This window comes from Nelumbo nucifera, chromosome 5 (genome assembly GCF_055504915.1).
Source record: "Nelumbo nucifera cultivar China Antique chromosome 5, China Antique-T2T, whole genome shotgun sequence".
NCBI lineage: Eukaryota > Viridiplantae > Streptophyta > Magnoliopsida > Proteales > Nelumbonaceae > Nelumbo > Nelumbo nucifera.
This window is the reverse complement of record NC_142653.1, coordinates 1,478,459-1,502,477: the sequence shown is the minus strand read 5'-3', so window position 1 is coordinate 1,502,477 and position 24,019 is coordinate 1,478,459. Positions and strand designations below refer to the sequence as shown.

Genomic DNA, 24,019 nt, shown 5'->3' with positions numbered 1-24,019 from the left:
TATTTATTGTTACGTCAAATTGAGGTACAATTTCAAAGAATCTCAATTATTTTGGGCTTAGATTCGGGCCCATTGAGAAGTTAACAAGTGTTTAATGCAACCCAGCCCAAGTTGTACTCATAGTAGTAGCAGACCATCATAGGTAGGTCCCCAGTTCCTTTGACTAAAACAAAAATTAATACTCTACCATTATTTACCCACTGGCTAATGACTCCATACTCACTACCGGGATAATTGTTTTGTTTGATCCCCTATTTACATGGTAAAATTTCAAGCCTTTATGTTAATTCTTTAACTGATTTAGATTTTGATTGGTCTGGCTGCGTTTGTTTGTGGTGTAAAATGTTACTGTTGATTCGGTTTTGTTGGTAGTGTAAAACATCATCACCGTAAAATACCATTATTAGTTTAGTTTTGTCGACGTTTGGATGGAAATGAGGTTTGTATCGTAAATCCATGTGAAAATTACATCAATGCTCATGTTTTTCAACAGTTCAGAAAATTTCAAATGGTTCGGTGTAAAACTCTATCAATGAAATTTTACATCGATGATGTTTATACCGCAAACAAACACAACACTCTTTTGGATAAATCTGTGTTTTAACTTTAAATTGTGAAAAACAAAAATAAGCCAAATAATGTTTTTATCATTTAAAAAATTATTTTGAAAATATAATATTAGTCATAATTTTAGTACAATTCATAAGAATCAAATTTGATTATATAACATCAACTTATATCTTTATGTTCTAATTGCACATATACATAAAAATGTTTATGTGAAGGCTTAGTTTTAAGGGGTTTTTATTGTTTCAGTCCACCTCTGAAATCCTAGCTCCATCGTACAGTTGGGGATAGTTGCTAGCTCGGAATTGATGCCAATTCACGGATGGGTGTTATAGGTGGAGGTGTTCATAAATTTGAATTATCGTAGGTTTCCAGTTCAAATCTGAATTCTAAGGTGGAGTGCAGTCTAAAAATCCTAGTTTTAATTATACTAGTGTAATTATTTACCTTGATCGGCTTCACGTCAAGAATACCATTCCAAAGTTTTCAAGTCATTTACTTTTTTAGGTAAATTACAAAGATGCCTCTTGTACTATGGGGTTAGTGACAAAGTCCCCCTGTACTTTTTTTTTGCGACAAAAGCCCCCCTTCTGTTAATATTCTATTAATTAACTTTGAAAAAATTTTCATCCGATTGTTTAAAGTTTTTTAAATGTCCAAACTACTCCTTTTATAAGGTTCATTATCTTCTCCATTGGAGTTAGGTGAAATAGCATAAAAACAACAGTTTTGAAACATTCAATGGAAAACATTAACAGAATAAAGGGCACCCATTTTATGACAGATGGGAAAATGATGAATTAGAAGATTTAACCAGTCATAATCATGATATGTGAAGTGAAACTCAAAAAGAAGGAAAACATTTAGTGACCCACCAGACTAGATTTATATATTTTAACAGTTTCGCAAGTTAAATAAGTTTTAAGAGAAAAAGGGCAAGAAAAAGAAAATAAAAAAAGTTTAAAAGGGTATTTTTATAATTTAACACTTTTCTTGTCATCTTACTTAATGGTTAAGGGGGTTTTTGTTTAACGACTAAATTTCAAGAGGTCTTTGTCGCAAAAAAAGTACACGAGGAATTTGTCACTGGCCCTTAACACAAAGGGGTCTTTGTAATTTACCTTACTTCTTTTTTTCTTTGTCATCGCCACTCTTTTTGTACGTGCATTAATTTCAAACCTCGGCTTCACGTCAAGGAGGCCATCCCAACCATTTACTTTTTTTTTTATCGCCACTCTCTTTATGTACTTGCATTATTTCAAAGTTCAAACATGGCAGACAGTGGCAGTCCCATCGTATCCACCGCATAGAGATTAGAGAGAGAAAGAGGGAAAGGGAGAATCACTGAGAGAACGACAGTTGGAGAGAGAAAGAGAAGGAGGAATTATAAATTCCCCTCCAAAACGGAAAGCGTGTTTTCTGTGTCTCGTCCCGTTCAACCTACTTTACCGCACCGTCCCCGATATTTTGTGATTTTTTTTGGGTGGACAAAGACGATATATTCCGGTATGAGTTTATATCCTTTACCCTTTTAAAATCTCATAATTTTTGTGGGGTTGCCTGGTTGCTTTTGTGATGATTCATTGCAAAAATTCTACCGCTTTAGGAGTATGTAAACGAATCAACGGCTGCTGATTCATCCGGTCACCCCAATTCTGGATCTCCATCTCTGGTGGGGATTGAGGAATAGAATATCCATCAAAAAATACAAGTGATAAGGACTAATGAGCCGTATGCTACCATGCGCGTGTGTGTCACTCCATGGCAAAATACGCATCTTGCATGGATTAACTTCTCTATTATACGGTTATACCTTATTTATGCTTCATTTTGTTTGGGTTTCTCACTCGTTTCTGCTCCTCTTTTACGGTTTCAATTGGTTTTTGTCTTCAGCAGCTGCTCAATTCTGTTTCAGTGAGTGAGTGAGAGAGAGAGAGAGAGAGAGAGAACAAAATGAAGAGTTTGCAGTGATGGGTACGGTAAGAAATGCTGTAGAAGGGGAAGAGAAGGTAAGGATAATGGAGTGGGAGAAACAAGAGCAGCAGCAGCAGCAGCCGCAGCAACAGCAAAATGCTGGGGTGATGTACGTGAAAGTTATGACAGATGAGCAGATGGAGCTGCTTCGGAAACAAATCTCTATTTACGCTACCATTTGTGAGCAGCTCGTCGAGATGCACAAAGCCATTACTGCTCAGCAGGATCTCGCTGGTACTCTCTCCCTCTCCTAAATACGTCTGTGTTAGTAGTGATGATGATTTGTAATCTTCTTTATTTTTGTTATGGTTTTTGCTATTGATTTACTTTGATTACTTCTCCATTTTACTTGGATTCCTCATTTTTCAGATCACTTTTCCTTATAATCAGAATATTTCTGTACTGGCTTATTTTTCATATATTCATTTACTTATTTCAGTTACGATTCGAGATGGATTTTTGTTTTATTGATGTTGTTTACTTTCGTTTTATTGCTTACCGGATTATACTAGAGTCGTAGCGAATGTACGTTTTGTTTGCAGAAGCGGTTTTAGTTGAATTGGATAACATTTGAGGGGAAAACATGTTTAAACCATAATTTGTCCAATCCTGAAATCCAGTTATTTCCCATTCGGTTGAAATGAATGTCTCTGGTTGATTCGTTACTGCTTTGAAGGGAAATTGTTTAAGGACCTTGTTTTGATTAATATGTATTTGAGTTTCTAACACGGGTTCTAACTTTTTTTTTTTGGATAATTAACACGGGTGCTAATTTGTCCAAAACCATTCGGAATGATTTTGGTGTTGTTTGAAGGGCTGAAATCTAGTTAACATTTTCCCGTCATCATCACTTTTTCTTTTCATTTCTTTTCTTTTTAGGTTGGTCTTGTCGTAAAATCAACATAAATGTGCAAATTCAAGGGTGTATTCCGGATTGTCATCAGATCAATTTACTAACTAAAACTCCTTTTGATTTTATCAATTAACTTGTTATTTGGATTTTGGTACACAAGGGAATGTGGAAAAAACCTGTTCTAAACATAAGAAGGAAATGGCCACATCCAGGTTTGAAAGCAAACTTGGAAGCCAACATATATAATATTTCATATCACCATTAACTTAAGCTACTAGCTTAACATCAATCGATTATTCTTCATTACAAACAATGTAGCCACAGCAAATCGGAAAAGTTCATAATAAAATGCATAAAGTATCAATCAAGTGGACTGTCCAGCATTCGATCAATTGGACTAGTCTTATCTTACCTGTCACTGGTCATTCTCAAGTAACCATCGTCCCCTGAACTGCTGGTGACTAGTTGTCTAATTGGGTTCTAAATTGGTTAAGCACCTAACTAGGTGGCTAGTTGACTACACAGGTCGGTCTCATGTATAATCACACGAGGCATGTGCAAATTTTCCTTTTGATGTTGTATGGTAATTGCCATATTTGATGTACAACTTATTTCCACCTATACTAGGACCATTTGAGTTACCTCTTAGAACTGATTTGGATATTTAATTAGATTATTTATTTGATCGTCTCTTATAAACTCTGACCATAAATATTCTCAATCAGTATTCCAAAGAACTATATTTCCACCCTTGATGCCTATTGTGGAAAAAAAGAAGATGACATTTATAGTAAATTCTGGGTACATTGTAAGTGATCTGTAGCCCTCCTTATGTTTTATTAGTTATGTGGAATAGTTAATTTAGTTTGGAAGAGAACAAAAGGATAGGGAGTTTTCCTGAAAATGTAGAAGTAGATCACAGAGCTGACAAACATTGTGATGGAGTTGGTGACTGATGGATTGTTGGTGGGAGTTCCTCTGTGTGAATACCAACTGCTCTCCTCATCTGGTGCATACCAAAAACAAAACTTTTCCTAATTTCTTATTAGAGAAAAGAATGACTGTTATTACTCATGACTGAGTTCACCCATATTTATTTATGTTCCCCATCTATAACTGATTGAGCAATTTCTTTTTCTTTTACTTAAATTTTATTATTACACTCCAGAGAAAGCTTGTTTTGGTCATCAGGAATACAATCTTGCATATGTCAAAGAAAGACAGTACTTAAAAATACTAGGGCAATGCTCTTCCCTCTCATTTCATTTCATTCTTCAACATTGGTCATTCCTTCATTAGTTGTTTAGTCATTTCGTGATTATTAAACATATGTATTCTTGCAACAGTTGGGAAAACTTCAGAATATTTGAGTTCTCTTTTACGTTTATTGAGTTGTATTGGTTAAATTCCTTCTTTAGAGTTTGAGAAAGAAATATCTCATTGGCTTCTTCCTTTAAAATTCAATGCATGATCTTGTGTATCATCTTCACCTAGATAATTAAATGTATGACAATTTTCCACTTTTGGCGATTCTAAATGTACAACTTCCTTATATTCACTAGCATTTCTTTTTTGCCCCCTCCTCTATAAAACTTTTTCAGGACTTTCAAAGGGAAAAATGAGAGAATAGTTTGATGTAGTCAAATCAAGTTTTTGAATTTTGAACCACAATCTTCATAATCTATGATTTCTCTAAGTATTCTGACTTCCAATTATGACCCTCTAATTTACTTTAGTTATTGATCAACCCCATGAATGATTAAGTTTCGATTCTATGCTTTATCAAATTTCCTCTGGATAAGGAAAAAAGAATATTCACCAATAATTTGCGATATTGGTAGGCTGACAAGCATGCTGCACTTGCCTTTTCAGGAATGAGGCTGGGAAATCTATATTGTGACCCACTGATGGCATCATCTGGACACAAAATAACTGCAAGGCAGCGATGGACTCCTACACCCATCCAGCTCCAAATTCTTGAACGTATCTTTGATCAAGGCAATGGGACTCCCAGCAAGCAGAAGATCAAAGAGATAACTTCTGAGTTGACACAACATGGACAGATTTCTGAAACAAATGTTTATAACTGGTTCCAGAACAGGAGGGCTAGATCAAAAAGGAAGCAACAGGTTTCGATACCAAATAATGCGGAATCGGAAGTGGAGACAGAGGTAGAGTCCCCAAAGGAAAAGAAGACAAAGCCAGAGAACATTCACTTTCATGAGAATCAAGCTCAAAAGGCTGAGGACCTATGCTTCCAAAGTGCTGAGATAAGCTCTGAACTGCACTCCTTAGATCCACATCCAACTAAAATGGAGGCCACGTTCCCATTGGATGGTACTTCAAAATCTTCTGGCAGTTTGACCCACATGTCTTTCTATGAGAGTGTGCTATCTAACCCAATTATGTATTGGCATAACTTTCATTCCAAAGAACAATGAGAATAAATAAAAAGGATTAAGGTAGTTATTGGTAAAGACCTATTTTCCACCCACCTAGACAACATGACTTCTCACTTTTATTTATAGAACAAAGTGCCATCATGTAATCTGCTATCCTATCATTATAAGAGAAACATTGGAAAATATAACTTCTGTAGTTTGATAATGGTAGTTTGTTTCTTTTGGTTCTTTCTAACAGTTACATGGTAGTTTGATAAGCTCTGAACTGCACTCCATCTTTTGATGTTATGGTTATAAATATTAAATGGTGCAAAGATATCTTGTTTTTTATTTTGTGTTAATTCACCTTCCCCTATAATTATGTTTCACATTTAACTCTTACCATCTCACTGCATGATGCTTGTGTGAAGTATCTAATTCATCTGCCTTTCGTATGAGACCAACATGCCCAACCATCAGTTCACTTTATGATACAAGCCTCTTTCTTGATCCACTAACAAGCCCATTATGAAATAGATTGTCTCCTCTAATTTGAGCATGTTTTTTCTCCTGGGTTCAGCTCATCATTGAGCAATTCAGAGTGACTCAAGTGTGCACCAGATGGTTGGACTCCGGGCATAACAATATGGTTCCAAAGGAATGCTTTTTCTCCTGTTATGTGAATGTAAATGTTTTAATTTTTTTTTTTTTTTTTTGTAATTTTCAGAGGCTAAAGGAGTGATCTTACTTCTGGCATGACTATGAATGCAGGGATTGATCACCTGATTAGAAAAATGGAAGTCCCAGGGAGCTACAATCCTTATCGACAGGGGGAAGGCTACAATATGATTGGGTGATGCTTTTCTCATCCATAGTCTTCTTTAATCAAAAACAGGCAGGGCGATATTTTGTCATAAAGTTATGCAGCAATTAGAATCCAGGTCCATGACTGTTTGATAATAGTGGACTTGGTAACAGTTGAAAAACAGAACATTTAATTGTGAAAATATATGAATCATACATAACATAGTTAACATTTACCATCATACAGAGAAGTTAGATTTAGCAGGACTTTTTTTTGAAAGACTTGAGAGTCATGGATTCACAATCAAACTCCAAAAAACTGGGTCATTTGGACGAACAAGTTTCAGTAAGGGAATATATGTGCTACTTAACCAGCTTGATATACACGTAGTGCTAATTTATAATTGATCATTGAACTTTTGATTTATCTGTTGTTCATGTTAATTGTGTTTATATGTCATGAACATTAAGGGGTGTGATCGTGTTGTGTGGAGTTCTCAGACGTTTTGATATTGAACAGACATGCTCCGGAAAGGGAGCTTTAAGCTTTGTACTCTGTATATTTTCTTGCTATTAGTCAAATACTATTGGAGTTGGATTGTAATGTTTTATATACTTATTTGGTCTGCATTTTTCCTTCATCGTTTCCCAGTCTGCGGGTACTGAAATTAGACTGAACTTAAGGCAAATAAAATTATAAAAACCATGCATTCGTGCCGCTATTCTACTGTCTTTTTGTTTCTTTTAATTGGGCACCGTAACTATTAAAATAAGAAATATATAGACTATAGAGTACAAGAGACAAGGGAAAATACAAAAATAAATAAGTAACCACCCACAGGTGCCACCAGGACTGTAAAGCCAAATCTCTGGCATAAAATAAAGCTTATTATAAGAAAGAGCCCGGATCTCTCCATCAAAGTTCAAATAAAAGCTGTGGGAACACGATGAGAGCAGGGCATCCAACTGCATATCAGGAATATCTCCCGAACTTAGTATATTAAATTTATTGGGTGATGTTTGCATTGTGTGGCTGGGTGTTGTGCTCTTTTTTTTTTTTTTAAGGCTTAAAACATATTTCATTTATTTAAGAAATTGATACAAGTACATACTTGCCAAAAAGGCCAATCAGAACCCAAATACAATTTCTCATGAAAAACAAAATATAGAAATGGATATAGGAGAAACAAAGTTGAAAAATCACCAAAAGAAGTAGAAAAGCACAAAAGAGGTTCCCAAAAGAGATTGCAAAGAGCGGGTAATAGCATGATTGGGGTAGATTCACAAAAGATGACAGAGCCCCAAACATTACAACCAATATTAGATACTGTAACTGCTTTTCATAATGGCACTCGCTGGAGAATTGCGAATAAAACTTGATGTAGCGCAATCCGGCTGTTCCCTGCAGGAGATGATCTGGCTACCAGTAACGACGGGCTCGATGAACCTGCAAGAGATGAATCAAAGAACCCGAGGTGGCTTACCCGGCGAGATCACTCCGATGCTTAAGTTAGCACTTGGTTGCTAGCTGAAAATGATATTAGATTGCAAGAGAGCTAGAGAGCAAAGATTACGCTTCTTTTTTCCCCTTTTCCCCCTTTTTCACCCCTCGGGGGTGAAGCCTTTATATACTTGAGTCATTGCGGGTTTGATGGAGTAATTCCAGGATTCTTGCTACGACAAGATCAGTTTCCGTGTTAGTTGGGGATAACGCTACCAACCAGTAAGGCTGACCATTTCTGCCTGAATCGGGGTTAGCCGTTACGGGGTACGACCCCGTAAGACACGGAGTACAGTGACGAGATCTCCGGGGTTTCCATGTGGTGGTCGGTCAGCATTGCCTGAGCTCGTGCTCTTTAGATCCGACCTGATATGAGTGCCGAAGTGCCTTGGGACCGAGGTGGTCCTGATGTGACCTTGCACCGAGGTATACTCGTCCCGAAGTAAACTTGTCCCGAGGTGGTCTAGTTATCCGAGCTCGATCTGTTGCAGACTTGGCGTGTCAGGCTGAGCTGTTGTCCTGCTAGTTAGGTCGTTAGTTCAGCATAAAGGTTGGTCGCCAGATAATTGTTGCTTAAGTGATTTCGAGTGTCACCCAGTTGTTCTGAGGTGCCACGTATCATAATGTCATTGGAGGGCCAAATCCGCCCTCATTAGAACTGATCATGAATTGTTTATGCCGGAGAACTGCAATCGGATTTAACCATGAACGGCAAAATGAAAAGCAACACCCACTGGTATCAAAAGCCCAATACAGGATCCAAGTTTAAGTGACCCCCCTTGTTAAAACGCATGCAAAAAGAAAAAAAACAAAAGAAATCCGGAGGGAATCACCCCAACAGGGAGATTGATAGAACCTCAAGCAACGCGAGAGAGAAACTCTCTCTAAACAGAGAGATCTGGGAGTGGTTGTGCGACTTGCAGAGAGGGAGTGGTTTCAGAGTGGTTATGCTCTCAATTGTTTATATATATTAGGAACATTTCACTATGAATTTAACAGACATGTGTTTGTGCAGAGTTTTTGATTGCAGGAGATTCGGTCTCCCATGCCCTATTATGCTTGTAGTAAAATAAACAGCAGCAAGAAGATGAAGCAAAAACATGAAAGCCCTAAGTATCCAATCTTCACCACTAGAAAGTAGAAACCACCCCTTTGGATAGGACGCATCAAGCAACAGAAACATAAAGAGTGGAACTTGCTTCCCCTGTGTCTTCTCCCCTTCTCCTTTTATGCTTTTTCCTCTCCCTAGATCTCCTTTCTTCTACTCCTCAGCGGTGGAGTTAAGTATTCATTGGAAATGCTCAGAGTACAGTGCAAGAAACATAGATTGGGTTAGGGTTACAATTGGGATTGCGGTTCAAGCATACAACAACTCAGGTTGGGCCAGAGTTGACCTCAACCGGACCTAACCTGGACCACTTGCACCGTATTCCTGGATGTTTATACCCATCTCTGCAAGCAAAAACTGTACACACTCTTAAGTTCGGGCATTTATAAGCATCCAATCACACGTTTGGGTATTTAGTGAAGACTATTCACAAATTAGTACGAATTGAGATTTTCTGTCAACAAAACACGCTCCAACTCACTATTAACTTGATCATCATGAGATTGGGCCACGCCATAAAAGTGGAATACGCCATATATCAGATTTGCGGTGGTAGAGGGTTGGAACGCGTTTTGGACTCCATTATTACTACAGAACAATAATGCCCTGTATTGGAACATTGGGAGATATTCCCAATGTGCCATGGGTAGAGATGGAGGAACAACCTGTGGGCAGCAGATCCGAACCTATTTATATCGTGTGTGTGTTTGTGCACAGAGTTTTTGTTTGCAGGAGATCCGGCTCACGGCTGACCGGCCGCCGAAGCCCGAGTCTCGACAGAAAAATTGATTGGTTTGTCTCCTCGTACAGTCGTATGTATGCTATCAAGTGAAAATAAAACGAGGTCGACCGATTTTGCGACTTGCACTGCACCCCCATCTCAAATGGCGTTTCGAAGCAGACGATTTGTTGGGTTTCTGGCGCTTCTCAACGGGACCAGGTACCATTCATCGTCCTCTTCACTTTGGTCAGTTTCATTCTCCCCATTTTCAACACTAGAATTTCGAGACAAGTACACGAATTGCGAACCACCAGATAACCGGATTAAACGCTACTCTAGTCTCGACGAAAAATTCGTGTTGGACCAGCTCTCTGATTTGCTACCTATCTCTCCCAAAACATCAAGCTACTCTCGGTATATCGAGAATTCATCCGGAAAACATATCGAAACCAAGGCGGTCGATGGCTTTTTATCACCTGAAGAGAAACTGAGAGGGGTTTTCCTTCAGAAATTAAGAGGCAAAGCTGCAATTGAATCTGCCCTGATGGCTACCGGAGTCAATTTGAATGTAGAAATACTTGCAGGAGTACTGAATAGAGGGAATTTAGGCGGAGAGGCAATGGTTACCTTCTTTAACTGGGCCCTCAAGCAGCCCCAGGTACCGAAAGACCTTCAGACTTACCATATAATTCTTAGGGCATTGGGAAGAAGAAAATTCTTCAATTTCATGGAAGAAATCTTGCATGAAATGAGCAAGCAAGGAATGACACCTACTTGTGAAACCCTGTCCACTGCAATGGATAGCTTTGTTAGAGCTCGTAGAGTGTCAAAAGCTGTCCAAATGTTTGGAAGATTAGAAGAGTTTGCGTCTAAACCTGATACCGAGTCTTTTAATGTGCTTCTGCGCTGTCTATGCCAAAGATCCCATATTGGAACTGCGCACTCACTCTTCCATGAAAAGAAAGGGAAAATACCCTTTAATATTACTAGTTACAATGTTATTATCGGTGGGTGGTCGAGATTAGGTAGAGTCAGTGAAGTAGAGGGGTTTTTGAAAGCAATGGTAGTGGATGGATTAACTCCCGACTGCTGGACTTTTAGTTACCTTCTTGAGTGTTTAGGTAGAGCTGGTCGAGTTGATGATGCTGTTGGGGTATTTGAAATGATGGAGGAGCAAGGCTGTGCACCAGACACTGTTGCATACAATGCAATGATTTCCAATTTTATTTCAGTTGGAGATTTGGATGAATGTGTGAGATATTATGAGAGTATGTTGGCAAAGAAATGTGCACCAGATTTAGATACTTACACCAAATTGATTCATGGCTTTCTCAAGGCTCGAAGAGTAGCTGATGCACTTGAAATGTTTGATGAAATGTTAGGCAGAGGGATCCTTCCAAATATGGGGACAATTTCATCTTTTATTGAACCTTTGTGCAACTTTGGTCCACCTCATGCTGCTATGATGATGTACAAGGGAGCAAGAAAAGCAGGATGTAGAATATCGCTGAAAGTTTATAAGTTGTTGCTCATGAGACTTTCCAGATTTGGTAAATGTGGAATGATTTTGAAACTCTGGGATGAGATGCAAGAGAGTGGCCATTCTTCTGATTCTGAGATTTATGAATATGTCATTAATGGTCTTTGTAATATAGGGCAGCTGGAAGCTTCTGTGCTTGTCATGGAGGAGTTATTGAGTAAAGGATTTTGCCCCAGTAGGGTTATCTATAGCAAATTGAATAATAAGTTAATGAATGCAAATAAAGTAGAGAGGGCATACAGGCTCTTTTTGAAGGTTAAGGATGCTCGGTGCAGTGAAAATGCACGGAAATTTTGGCGTGCTAATGGCTGGCACTTTTAAGTGTGTGCTTTTATCAGATGAAGGTGGTAAAAGGTTCATCAATCATCAGCCTTGTGTACATTTTGCTTACAACTATCTTATTATATCTATTCATGTTATTGTACTACTACCTGTAGCTAACTATTACCTATTCTATCTAAAGATATTGTTAAGGTTATTTGAAATACTAAATGTAAGACAATGTAATAAGTTGATGAAGTTGTTTATTCTCTTCTTGGATGCAGGTAGTGCCAAAGGGTTATCTCTGATGTCTTGTTGTCTTCTCCAATTTAGAAATGGCTGATATTTCTTTTTCCAATGAGAGATATACATATATTCATGATATCCACAAAGGATCTATTCAAGCAATTGATAATCATCATATTGTTGTCCGGAAGAGCAATGCAAGAGGGTTCCTACTGCACATTTGTATCCTTACCTTTCTGGCAATTGCTTGTTATCTTTTCCTATTAAAGGTAGTTACTGGGTCTCACTTTGCTTCATTTACTTCCATCACCCTTGTTACATTTCATGGTCGTGGTGCATTTTTATTTGGCTGGAGTATTGCCTTAAGTAATATCATCAGTTCATCACAATTTAGTGAAGACAATATTTGGATTGCTCTTACAGGAGAACATGGACCAGCCTCTACCTGAACTTGAAAGAGTCATTCTGACCTTTTGGCCAGTTTCGACTATCAATTTGTGACACAGGTTGCACTTAGTTGAAAGTCTCATAGCTTGGGTTTGGAAATCATACCCAACCATAATGCTGCAATCTATACATGCAATCTTAAATACTCATACATATATGCATAACAAAATTATGTGTTTTTAGCTTCTGAAAAATTGTAACCAATCCCAACCTTTTGGAAGTTAAGAAACCAAACTTAGCATGGGTTGGGGAATCACCATCTAGGGTTGGGTCCAGGTTGGTTTTGTGATATAAGACAAGCTATTTTGTACCAATTGATGTAGGACCAACTATGAGTCAAGGGTGAGCCTACAAAGGTAAAACTGGGCTAAGAAAGGTCTAGGAATGATTTTAAGACTACAGGTAGGGGTTAGGAGAGATTAGAAAAGTCAATAGGGGTTAAAAAGGGATGAAAATTTTTATGGAAGTTTCTAGAGATGTTTGGAATGGTGGATTATGTGGGGCAATTTGATTCGAAACCTTCTGGGTAGGTTTTTAATAAAGCGACTAAAATACCCTTTGTAAGAGGAACTGCCAAGTTCTAGAAATTAGGGTTTAGATGGAGTTTTGGGATGAAATTTGATGGGAAGAAAGCTAATGAAAATCTGTAGCAGCATCTAAATATGTGAACAATCAAAAATAGCTTCACACAAAAAGAACAAAATTGACCAAAATGAGGAGTTTTGTGGGTATTAACATAATGAAAAATGTATTTGGATCAGTTTCAATCTTTTTGGGATTAGAATTGGATGAACTCCTTTAGTAAAGAATTTGTGGGCTGTTGATGGTGTGAATGTTTTCTTGCAATATTAAAGATAGCAAGAGAAAGAGAAAATTTGGAGATACTCAATGAGGACCTCTTGGGCATAGGAGCCATTCACAATTCTTAGCATAAACTATAAGATTTCCAATAAACTCGACTAATTGATGTCTAAAACGTTCATACATATTTATAGACTTTAGACCAATAAAAATCCTAATAAAATTGAGAAAATATAAAATAATAGAATCCATTATTCTACTTTAATTCAAGGTATACTCAACAACTCCTAAACTACTTATTCAATGACTCAGACCCTCAAAGATGAAGCAATTATAACTATAGAAACCAGACCATGATCAGACCATACAGATTGTGAAATGGCAAACATACCCCCGGTTTCAAGTTCAGCTCAAATCCTGAGTACCATCATTAATCCATTTCAGCACCTCTTCCAATCCTGCCTGTCAGAATTGCAACTGTAATTTATTTTCGTTTTTTTTGATAGGTTACAGAAACTTTATTTATTTATTTTTTTGAACTGTAACGTAAAGTATTTCATTAATCAAAAAGCATATACAAAGAAACCCCTGTACAATGAGAAACTGAACAGAAGATATACAGATTTGCCCATAACACCCAAACAAAACCCCAAAAAGACATCCATTCCTTACAAAAGGAAGATCAAACTCGGAAAAAGAGCTAACATGTCTGGATCTAAATGGAGGATGGACAGCCAGACAAGAATGAACCATTCCCAATATTTTGCTCAGAATTTCTTCCTTTGAGTGCCGATAAAATAAGGTAACTACAAAGCTAGAAAACCCAATATATAAGCTGGACTAGCCACCGATCCATATTTGTAGTCTTACATCTGAGCCCAAAACATTCATTCCCCTTGAAGCCCTTGTTTTTCCATGGCATTTGATGATCTTTGCACCCATTGAAAAGTTATAGCTGCCTTCCTAGCCAACCAATTTATCTCCCTGATTACTTGTCTATATTCTATACTGCCACATTATCTTGCTGTTCTGTTTTTTGATCAGTCACATTAGCTTTCTGTTGTTCCTAAGCCAGCTAATTGCCACTGTAGAGTCTCCTACAACTACAATGTTATTCAAATTCAGTTGTCTTGCCAACCTCAAACCTTTTAAGACGGCTAGCACCTCAACTCTTATTTAGTTCCCACTTCCACTGCCAATAGGTCAGAATACAATGTTATAGTCAAGCCATTGACATCTTTAAATACCTCTCCCACCCCTAAATCCCTAATGGACTTGGATTGTCAAGACTGCTTTCATCAATGTTTTAATTTATGTGTTCGCCTTGAGGTAGTTGCACTGCCTTGGTACACCGCCCTTTTAGATGATGAACTAGCACCACTCTCCAATCTATAAAAATGTTGTCTATGGAAAATGGGACAAAGATGTCCATAGTTTTCAGCCAATGTACCACTTTAATTTTAATACAGTAGAAAATAGCTTCCTTGGACTTACGTTTCCTGTTAAAGATCCTTGCATTTCTCTCCTCCCAAAGAATTGCAACTGCAATTTCCACCTTTTCTGGATATTGGTTTTATGGGCTAAATGCGTCCACCCCGCCTTTGGTATTCTGAGTTATCAGGTTGTCAAACTTCTAACTATGACTTAAAAATATCATTCTTTAATGGCATTTTGAAGAATCAGATAAGTGGAATTGTAATTATAGTAAAGAATTTCACTTGCAATCGTCTTGATTATTCTGATCTTGTTAGTAATTATAGTAAAGAATTTCACTTGCAATCGTCTTGGACCTCTTGGTTATTCAGAGCTTGTTAGGGCAGCATTTGAAACCTGAATGAGAAACAATCAGCGATAATACTTTTATCCAGCATCATTCACATAATAAACTATGTGAAATGCCAATGTATTTTGAGTTAGAAGATCAGTCCATTATCAAATGGTTCTTGTAACATGGTTGCCTTGTGAATGACAGGAAAAATCTAGTATTATTTACCTTTCAAGCATTCTTTTGGGTTTAACCCTTGTTAGATTGTTGCACTGGAAGTCAGTTGTGAAAGGTGAGTTTCTTTCCAGTTCTTTATATTTGTAAGTAAGAGAATCATTCGGAGTTTTAGTTAATGGATGATGTCTCATTCATGATTTTGTTTTAGAGACACTCATGCAAGACTGGCATGTATTGCTTTTCTATTTGATGCAACATGTACAGAACAAATAAGGAAGTTCATTATTGATATGCACTGATAAAGAGTAATGGTAGAGCCATATTTTGTTTAGCTGATTTAGACACAACTTTAATAAGGATTAATTGTGTTGAGTATTGGATTAGTAAACTAGGAAAGATAGGATTAGAAATGGGTGCATTTGTGCGGATCTCAGAGTAGCCCTAACATGAAATAAAATGTAGAGAAGTACAGTGGCATTTGGAAGTCCGAAATATTGCCACTTTGTTTATACCTCTGATAGGCTAACTTACACCTGAAACTTGGCCTTGATTAATGAGTGATTGAATCATCATGAAAAGTAGAGTAAGGTGACACTTAGAAGTCTGAAATATTGTCACTTACATCTGAAAGACTGAAACTAATCAGATAATTGGTTATCCCTCTTTTGTTTCTTTGTTGCACCTCTGATAGACTCACTTGTACCTGAAACTTTACCCTGATTAATAAGTGATTGAATTACCACTTATCACTTATTAGTTAAACACATGTTTTCCCTTTACCCTTTTGTTCTTTTAAAACTTCCATAATGACAAGAATACCCCTCAGATTGCATGTTTAAAGGGATGAAACTCTAATAGCCACTTTATGCTCGCAAATGCCACCTAAGATGGTTAGGGCATGTGCAGGGTAGAATACCAGCTGCACTAGTAAGAAGACTTGATACAAGCTCATAGTGATAGAGGGGTTAGGGGAAGGCCAATAAGGACATGCAATGAGGTAGCAAAGAAAAGAGATAGCCCCTGGTAGAGTGGAATGGTGGAATAGATTTTGTGTAGCCAATCCTATATTTTTTGGGATAAGGCTGTTATAAGTTGAGTCAAGTACTTGATTCATATTTATTTGCTTCTTAAAAGGAATCGTTAGAAAAGTTCTATATGGCTGGCTTTGTGCTGTTGTCTGAAGTTTTATTGTTTGCCATCCTGTCTTTGTGTTCTAGTCCAAGGTTCAAAGTATTGATACATCCAATACGCATGAACTTGCATATCAGGTGTTTCAAAGGGCATGCTTCTCTTGTTTTTTAGTTTTCTTTTTCAAAATTTTTCAGAGGGTCGGTCTTAGGCCTGGCTACCCCATGAAAGTGGTCAAACCCCAAAACCCTTTTATTTAGTGTATCAGTACCCCAAAGATACAATATCAATACTTTGAACCTTGTTCTACTCTTTTGCCTTCTTTAAATTAGCACTTATGATGGCTTGATAGTAAAATACATTTATCTGCTTATTCTTATATAACACTGTCAAATGCTTTCTGTTTTACTTGTTATCATTCCTAAGCATAAAATCCTTTATAAATATTCCAATTTCATTGATATTCTTATAATTTGGTAATTGACTGTTCATCTGTTTTGTAAGAAACCATCTTATTATCCTATAAATTTGTTTTATTTTTGTGAAACAGAGTCTGTTGTGATTATGCCTGCATTCGGAGTACAACTTGAAACACACTATGGGAGGTATTTCTTCTATATCCTAGAAGCTATTTTGTATGCGGAGTAATTTGAATTATTTCTTCTTAATATACTTGAGAAATCTAGGTATAGCACTTGTCTGCATCACCATATTTGTCAAATATTAGTAGTTTGCTATCATCATTCCCTTTGAAGCTTTCCTACTAAGCTAAAGTTATGTTCACTAAGCCTTTTCCTTTTAAAATAAGAGGTTGACCATTAATAGTTATTGTATCCATTATAAAATTTCTGCGCTTTATGTTCATCAGGTTCTTATTGTGATTTTGTTTTCCTCATTTAGTGGAAGGGTTGTCCGCCGTTTTGTTCCAATGGGGAATATCTTGAGACCTGTGCTGAATGAATGTGTTACTCCTGTTACTTGTTACTGGAGCCTGGCCTTGATTGTACGTGGAGAAGCAGAATTGATGCTAGTTTTTAAGGTAGAGTTGCCTTTGACTCTGGCCCTCACAGCTGATTGTATTCAATGTCATAAATGTTTTGATAACAAATCTGGTTCCTGAAACTGAAGTTTGATATATCTGTTAAGGATACTGAACACTCTAGATTAGGCCATATGGAGTCACTTTGGCTGGTTAATCACATGGAAAGTGAGAGACCGTTCACTAATCTTAGAATGGTGGACAAAGTGAGGTAGGTTTTAATTGGATATGTTCATCAGCTTATGGAGGTAGAACTCATTGTGCAGGAACTGCGGCCGCCTGTGAAAATGTTGGTTCCCATATGGAAGGCTTTGTGTGCTGCTATTGATATCAAAGAAAGCACAGATGAAGTTGCAAAAGATGATCACTAGCATTCACTTGCAGATGTAGATTAGATGTTAGAGTTTGAAACCTACTGGGGGTTCAACTGTATACAAATGGCCGACATTAGATGACAATAGAAGTTTTAGAGATGATGACACTTGGACCACAGAGATGGAATCTATTAGCAGTTGAGCATCTTTGCTGGAGTGAGACTAAAATACATAGCTGATTCTTATTTAGATTAGTGAGGTTTCTATGAGAATGCGTATTGAATTAGAGATTTTTTGGTCTTATGACGATTGAGAATGAGATAGAACTTGATTTTTCTATCATCCCTGGCCTCAAGAAATTATCACAAAAGCGTTTGTGCTGCCACTTTTCAGATCTGCCACGAACAAACTAGTTTCTTCTTTTAAACTTTTTTGATCGGCAACCAATAAAAGGAGATCGGATCTGCTCTTCACAGAGCGTGGCTCACACCAACCTCACAGCGCATCGCTAGGCGTGCATTGAGAACATCTCCCGTATATGATGTTACCATTCATGCCTTCATGGGAAGATGTTTCCAACGCACGGCTGGGATGCGTTGTGAGGCGCGCTCTGTGAGCAGACCCGTATATGATCTCACCCTCATTCACTCATGTTCCCTGTGTACCCACTTTATTACACTATCCTGTGACTGACTGACATCACATGGTACCGGAAATGGAATAGAAGAGAATGTGCCACACTGGCACACTGCCACCACCCTTATGGTCCAGTCTACTTTATTCCTATCTATACTCAGCAGTGTCTGTTGTTTGACACATCATCATTATGCAGTTGTTATTTGCTAGCAATTTTATTTTTACCAGGCAGGAGACACAATGCAAGTAGTATGCCGAAGTTTCCTAACGTGCTTGACTGCATTATTGTAGATTCATGGTCTGACATTGCGATTATACAATAATACTCCTGCTTTAGTGGGGACCCACTATCATTCACAGCATAAAAGTTGTAAACACACGTCCAACAAGCAGGCTTCAGCCTTGCATTGGTGTAATGGTGTTGCTTATTCCAAATGGAGAGCGAATCCTGTGAACCCCTCGGTTCACGGGAAACGTGTACCCTCCAGTAGGAGGCATGTACGTCGCCCTCTTTAAAATGGAGTTTTCGTTAATGTTTAAATTTCCGTTAATGAGATGAATCCGGTTGGAGCAGATAGAAAAATATAAAAAATTAAAAGAATCCATTGACGGTACTCCTTACGTTACAGCTCACAGAAGCCGTTGTTTGTTTGGTGGAATGGGCTTCTTGAGTTACATCATTACATGCATCTAACCAGTAGAGGTGGTGTTGAATCTCTCTCGAGGGACAATCGCAGGCTTTAAAATGGGGATAGTTTCTTTTAATGGTTGACACAATTGTTTCCAGGGCATCTAAAAACCCATCTTTGCGTCTTGATCTTCTTACTCCTTTGCATGAATTTGGACCTTCTTTCAGTTTTTGTGGATAGCTTCAATTTCTGAGTTTTTTTTTTTTTTTGAGGGGAATTATTTTTAATTCGCAGAAGGGGGTATTAGAAGTTTCAGAGATTTCTCTTTAGATGGAAGTGGAAGGACTGTAAGTCTGGGCAGTGAGAAGAAGCCCAAGCTCTACATCTACCTCAAGGTCCACAACCCCATGTCTTCTTCCTTGGGAGGAGGTGGAAGCTCAACCCACACAGTAGCGTGGTGGTGACTTGGCTGCAGTAGCTGAACCCAATAGTTGTGTTGAGGGTGGTGGTTCCCGGAAGGACGAATGAACCTCGGAGCCTCAACCTATTCCAAATGCACAACGATTGTTAAAGGCAGCACCACTAGAGTGAAAAAATGTGGCTTTGGAGTGAAGATTGGGAGAGTATGTTTGTCAGAATTTGTAGCTTTGCCCAGCCAAGAACAATCGCTTTTCCGATGACCCATCTCCTGGTTTTAAGCATTCATTGCAGGGTAGGGGTTCTTTGGAGTTTGAAGGCAATGTTGGGGAATCTGGGATCGTCAACAAGGCTTTGTGTTGGAATCCATTGGAGGAGGAGCTTTCGGGAGCGGTAATGTAATAAGTACTGCCAGTGGACTCTATGCCGTCTGACGTTGGTTGTGCAGTGAAATCACCGGTGGTGTACTACATGGTTAGGGCTCGGAGGAGAAAACGGGAGGTAGTTCGAATGAATGGATTCTTTTCATTTTTTGTCCTTTTCTATCTGGTTACACTGAATTCATTTCATTAACGTAATTGGAACATTAATTTTGAGGAAGAGGATGTGCACACCTCGTACTGGAGGATTCACGCTTCCCGTGAACATGAGAGGTTCACAGGAATCGTCTCATAACTAATTTTTTTGGGACATGCTTCAAATACCACTTAATAAGGCCAGCCCCGACCTGATCAAGTGAGTCTAAACGTCAGCGGTCAGCCCCTGCCCCCCCTGGATAATAATTTTGGGCTGATATTGAGCCATTAAAGACCACGCCTGGCCCATTAATGAAAATGGCATTCTTTTTCTAATCGTGATAAGATTATTATGTCCAAGGAAAAGGAGAAATAATAGCTAAACAGCCTAGGCTACAAGACACTTGTATGCACATAATAACACATTTTTATCAACCAATGGTATTAGGCCCTACCCGTCAGGTCTAGCAAATCATTTTGGGCCTCGGTCCATTCGGCCCAAAAGCCTGTGGTTGGACGCTGTACCAGCCTAATTCCGTGGTTCTAAGCTTGTGATTTATGATCCTCTATGATGTATTCATATTGGTTTGGATTGAGCTTGGTCTTACAGGTTACAGCCTACTAAATTTAAGGAATAAGTAATATCCCCATGTTTCAAGCTGATGTTCTATCATGACCCATTGGTCCAAAGTTGCAATTCGGAATGCCAACAGATTAAGCTTAGCCCAAAAAAAAAAAGTAAGGTTTCTCTACGCTACCCTGTGTTTTCCTTTTCAAAACTACTAGAGCATTATATACCATCAAAATTGACGAAATTATTTGAGGACAAACCTTTTTGGGATGTTACTTATTTCCCAGGAAACATTTAGCTGGGTAAGTGCATTTATTTATATTCTTTTATTTTCTAGGTAAAAAAACAATGATCGTTTTAACCACAAAAACGATGCGGCAGCAACAAATTCAATGAAAATCACAAGCTCATCTGTTCTGCTGTCAATCTGCCTCGAGAAAGAAGGGAAAAAAATGAAATTGGAGATATGTAGAAAAACAAAGGGGTTATTAATAATGCAAAACGAATGGGTTGGAAGCTGTAAACTTTGTACAAAAATCAGTAAAGCAAAATACTCAGGAGTTTGAGGAGACGGAAAAGTTCTAACTTGTAATTGCTTGATTGTTGGAGACTCGGAGGCAATGTTTTAAAAACCAACCCGGAACCGGTACTGCTTTCACCACCGGTTTCTAGGTCAGTGGCTTGACCGTCCAGTTCAAATACATGTTCCATTTTAATTTAAAACGAACAAAAAATAACTAAAATAAATAAACGGCCAAAAAACTGTTGTCTGGGTCGAAGGGGCTGACAATTTGATCGCCCAGGTCAGCAGGTCACTTAGTAAGACTGTTAACGGGCTGGGTTCTGGCCGGGCTTTGCCTCTTTATCAACAGAAATTGTCTAGGCCCAAGCCCGAGTTCAACCCGATTTGCATATAAAATGTCCTATTTTTGGTGTAATTTAATAAATTAATTCATATTTCCTGAATAGCACATTAATATTTGATGATAGTTTAATGTATATATATATATATATATATATATATATATATATATATATATTTATTATATATAATTAATGTATATTTTTATTATATATAATAGTACCGGGCTGGGCTTATTTGAGAAAGCTAGCCTCAAAAATAGTCGGACCTGGTATTTAAAGCCCGAGCCTGAGCTTGTGGGCCTGAAAAATATGAGGGCAGACCAGGCCGGCCCATGAACAGGTCTATCGCTGACTAAATCAATAATTTTCATCAAAAAACTGGGTTAGGAGTAAAACGGAACTGGTTGCTTGGATGGTTTCTGGGCCGAACAGTCTGACTGTATAGATCAACGACGGTTCAAAAACCATGCTTGGAGTACAATGCTAAGTGAATTCACCTGAACTTAGAGGTACAGCCCCTTCTGAAAGTGTCTGTTACATCTTCTCAAAATGAGATTCATGGACGGTCTTTTGGGGCTCCAGTCATAAATAAGTTGCAAATAAAACAATGAAATTTTTCTTCTTTTCTCATTTTTAACTGAACATTTCAATAAACAGTAAGAGGCTTAATTTGAAAATTTGATGAACAGAGAGGTAAGGTCGGTGAGGATCAGTGGAGGGCTATATTAGTTTAGAAAAATTAAGGGCCCGTTTGGTTTGCAGGAATAGGGATCTAGAATTGGAATTAGAATGACCCATTGGCCTCATTCTGATTCCAACTGTTTGAATGGGCAGAATTGGAATTCCCCCATTTGAGGGAATGGCCATTCCCTGCCCCTCAAGAATAAAATTCCATTCCAGTTGACTTCAATTCCCATTCTGATTCCTGCCTAAACTAAATAGACTATAAAAATAAACCATTCTGATTCTGATTCCCTCCCCCTCTCTTGAGAATAAAATCCGTTTATATTGGATAATATTAGAAAGTAATGTTATTAAGTTTGGTAACATCTACTTGATCCCCCATCCTCCACACCTACATGTTGATAAGTTGATTGAAAAATAGTTCATAAATGTTTATTTGCAATACATAAACTGCATTTTCTAGATATTTTCCCTGACATTTTCATTTTTCTGTACAACTATATGGCTTAATTGAACCTGCACTTTTTAACTAATGTTTTTTTTTTATTTTTCTCCATTAATAATTAGTGGGTTAGTGTTATTCCAATATAACTCTTACAGCCAAAACATTGGTTCTTGTTGTTTTTGGTCTCCAAATTTCTTCTCAGTACCTTTGCTGAGAAAAAATCTTAATTCTTAAAGGCTCATTGTTGTTGTCTTCTGTTCTGTACTGCAATCATACCTAGTAGGGTTAGTTGCATGAATTCATTTCTTCCATTCTGCTTACTTTAATCAATTATCGTTTCTAGTTCTATTTTGTTCTTTGGTGTGCTAGATTATATTCACTTTTGAGCATGATTTTGCCTGGTTTTTTGAAAATAGCAAGTTGCTTTGGCAACCATATTACTTTGATCAGCTGAATTATAGGAGCAGAAATTTTGTTTGATACAGAAAACAATAGATTTAGGCAGAGGTTGGGTACAAGGTTATTCATTCTTGGTGTTCAGGGATGTTCTTGTATATGAGTAAAAAAGGGTTTCAAAAGTCTTTCTCAGTAAAGAATGTGATTTCTAAGATTGTAGTAGGTGGAGTGGTATGGTAACTAAATTTTATGAGATTTTCTTTAGCAAAAAAGCTGTTTACATTCTCAAGTAGACTGTAGAGTGTAGTTTTCCCCTAAGCTGGGCATTATGTTCCCTCGTTTCATATATAAGGCTCTCTAAAATAAAATGTCATTTGAAGTTACACCACTGAACTACAACATTTGGATTTAGAAACTCTTGACATGGCAATCAAGAACCTTCCATTGCCATTTTATCTTGAGATCATCTACGCATAAGTATGAGAATGCAGCTTCAAGTCTGAGAGTTTCCATTTTGTGCAAGAAATTCTGGGGGTTAGGTATGTATCTTGTCCATATCTCCAAAGACCCAGGATAACCTGTACAAGCAGTGGGTAATGACCCTTTTAAGAAAAGGGGCCAATGCTTGGTGAAATCTCAGGGAAATAATCATGAGAACTTGGGTTTCAGATTGAGAGCAGTCACTTTATGCAAGAAATGCCAATGGTTAGGTCTTTATGCAGTATATCCTTCCTAAAAAAAAAAAAAAACAGAGGTTAGTCAAGACCAGAAGCATTAGGTAATGGCCCTTCTCTAATTCCACAAATTGTAGGTCTGTAAAAAGGTCAAGTTGTCTCTGGGAGACTCTGGGATTAGAACCCACTGTTGTTTTCCATGCAAACTCAATATGTCAATGTGCATCAGACCTGCATTGGACATGGACAGTTAAACTAAGATATCAATGATCTATATTACTGGAAGAACCAACCATCCTATTTTTTTAGGTATTCAACTCAATGGTTTTCCTATCCAAATGTTAAGTAATTGAAGATGCACATAAGTAGTGCAGACCTCAGTATTGTGATAATATGATATGCTCTAGATATATTTGAATCCATATTATGGGGGACATATGCACCCAAAGACCCACACAAACACAAAAACCTAGTTGATGTGATTGGCACCTTCTGGAAATGTTTGTTCTCCGCTTTTTTGGATAAATATATAATCCTTATGTTATTTTTTTTCAAAGTTGG

General features: G+C 37.7%; 2 protein-coding genes across 10 annotated transcripts; both read left to right on the top strand.

Moving 5' to 3' along the window:
• Positions 1 to 2,393: 2,393 nt before the first annotated feature.
• Positions 2,394 to 7,006, top strand: WOX13 (WUSCHEL related homeobox 13). Of its 4 annotated transcripts, none has more exons than XR_016076166.1 (4): positions 2,394 to 2,775; positions 5,267 to 5,731; positions 6,356 to 6,449; positions 6,547 to 7,006. XR_016076166.1 is itself a non-coding variant. In XM_010267905.3 (3 exons), the coding sequence occupies exons 1-3, from the start codon at positions 2,538 to 2,540 to the stop codon at positions 6,630 to 6,632; spliced, it is 789 nt and encodes a 262-aa protein (XP_010266207.1). In that variant the 5' UTR covers positions 2,394 to 2,537; the 3' UTR covers positions 6,633 to 7,006. The 4 variants fall into 4 exon arrangements, 2 of the variants coding, with proteins under 2 accessions (XP_010266207.1, XP_010266204.1); XR_736264.3 differs by having other exon boundaries at positions 6,356 to 6,460; XM_010267905.3 differs by lacking the exon at positions 6,356 to 6,449.
• Positions 7,007 to 7,656: 650 nt separating this feature from the next.
• On the top strand, positions 7,657 to 17,969 carry LOC104603777 (Pentatricopeptide repeat (PPR) superfamily protein). Of its 6 annotated transcripts, none has more exons than XM_010267906.3 (6): positions 7,753 to 10,128; positions 11,995 to 12,225; positions 15,177 to 15,261; positions 16,825 to 16,879; positions 17,175 to 17,313; positions 17,580 to 17,969. In XM_010267906.3, the coding sequence occupies exons 2-6, from the start codon at positions 12,046 to 12,048 to the stop codon at positions 17,682 to 17,684; spliced, it is 564 nt and encodes a 187-aa protein (XP_010266208.1). In that variant the 5' UTR covers positions 7,753 to 10,128; positions 11,995 to 12,045; the 3' UTR covers positions 17,685 to 17,969. The 6 variants fall into 6 exon arrangements, 4 of the variants coding, with proteins under 4 accessions (XP_019054374.1, XP_010266208.1, XP_019054376.1 ...); XM_019198831.2 differs by having other exon boundaries at positions 10,005 to 11,793; XM_019198832.2 differs by lacking the exon at positions 7,753 to 10,128 and adding an exon at positions 11,665 to 11,803.
• The last annotated feature ends 6,050 nt before the right edge of the window (positions 17,970 to 24,019 follow it).

Excerpts from the sequence above, each read along its gene's own strand:
- LOC104603777 (XM_019198829.2), top strand. The coding sequence starts at position 10,007 with ATGCTATCAAGTGAAAATAAAACGAGGTCGACCGATTTTGCGACTTGC.
- WOX13 (XM_010267902.3), top strand. The coding sequence starts at position 2,538 with ATGGGTACGGTAAGAAATGCTGTAGAAGGGGAAGAGAAGGTAAGGATA. Across the intron at positions 2,776-5,266 it reads TGCTCAGCAGGATCTCGCTG|GAATGAGGCTGGGAAATCTA; the intron begins GTACTCTCTCCC and ends TTGCCTTTTCAG.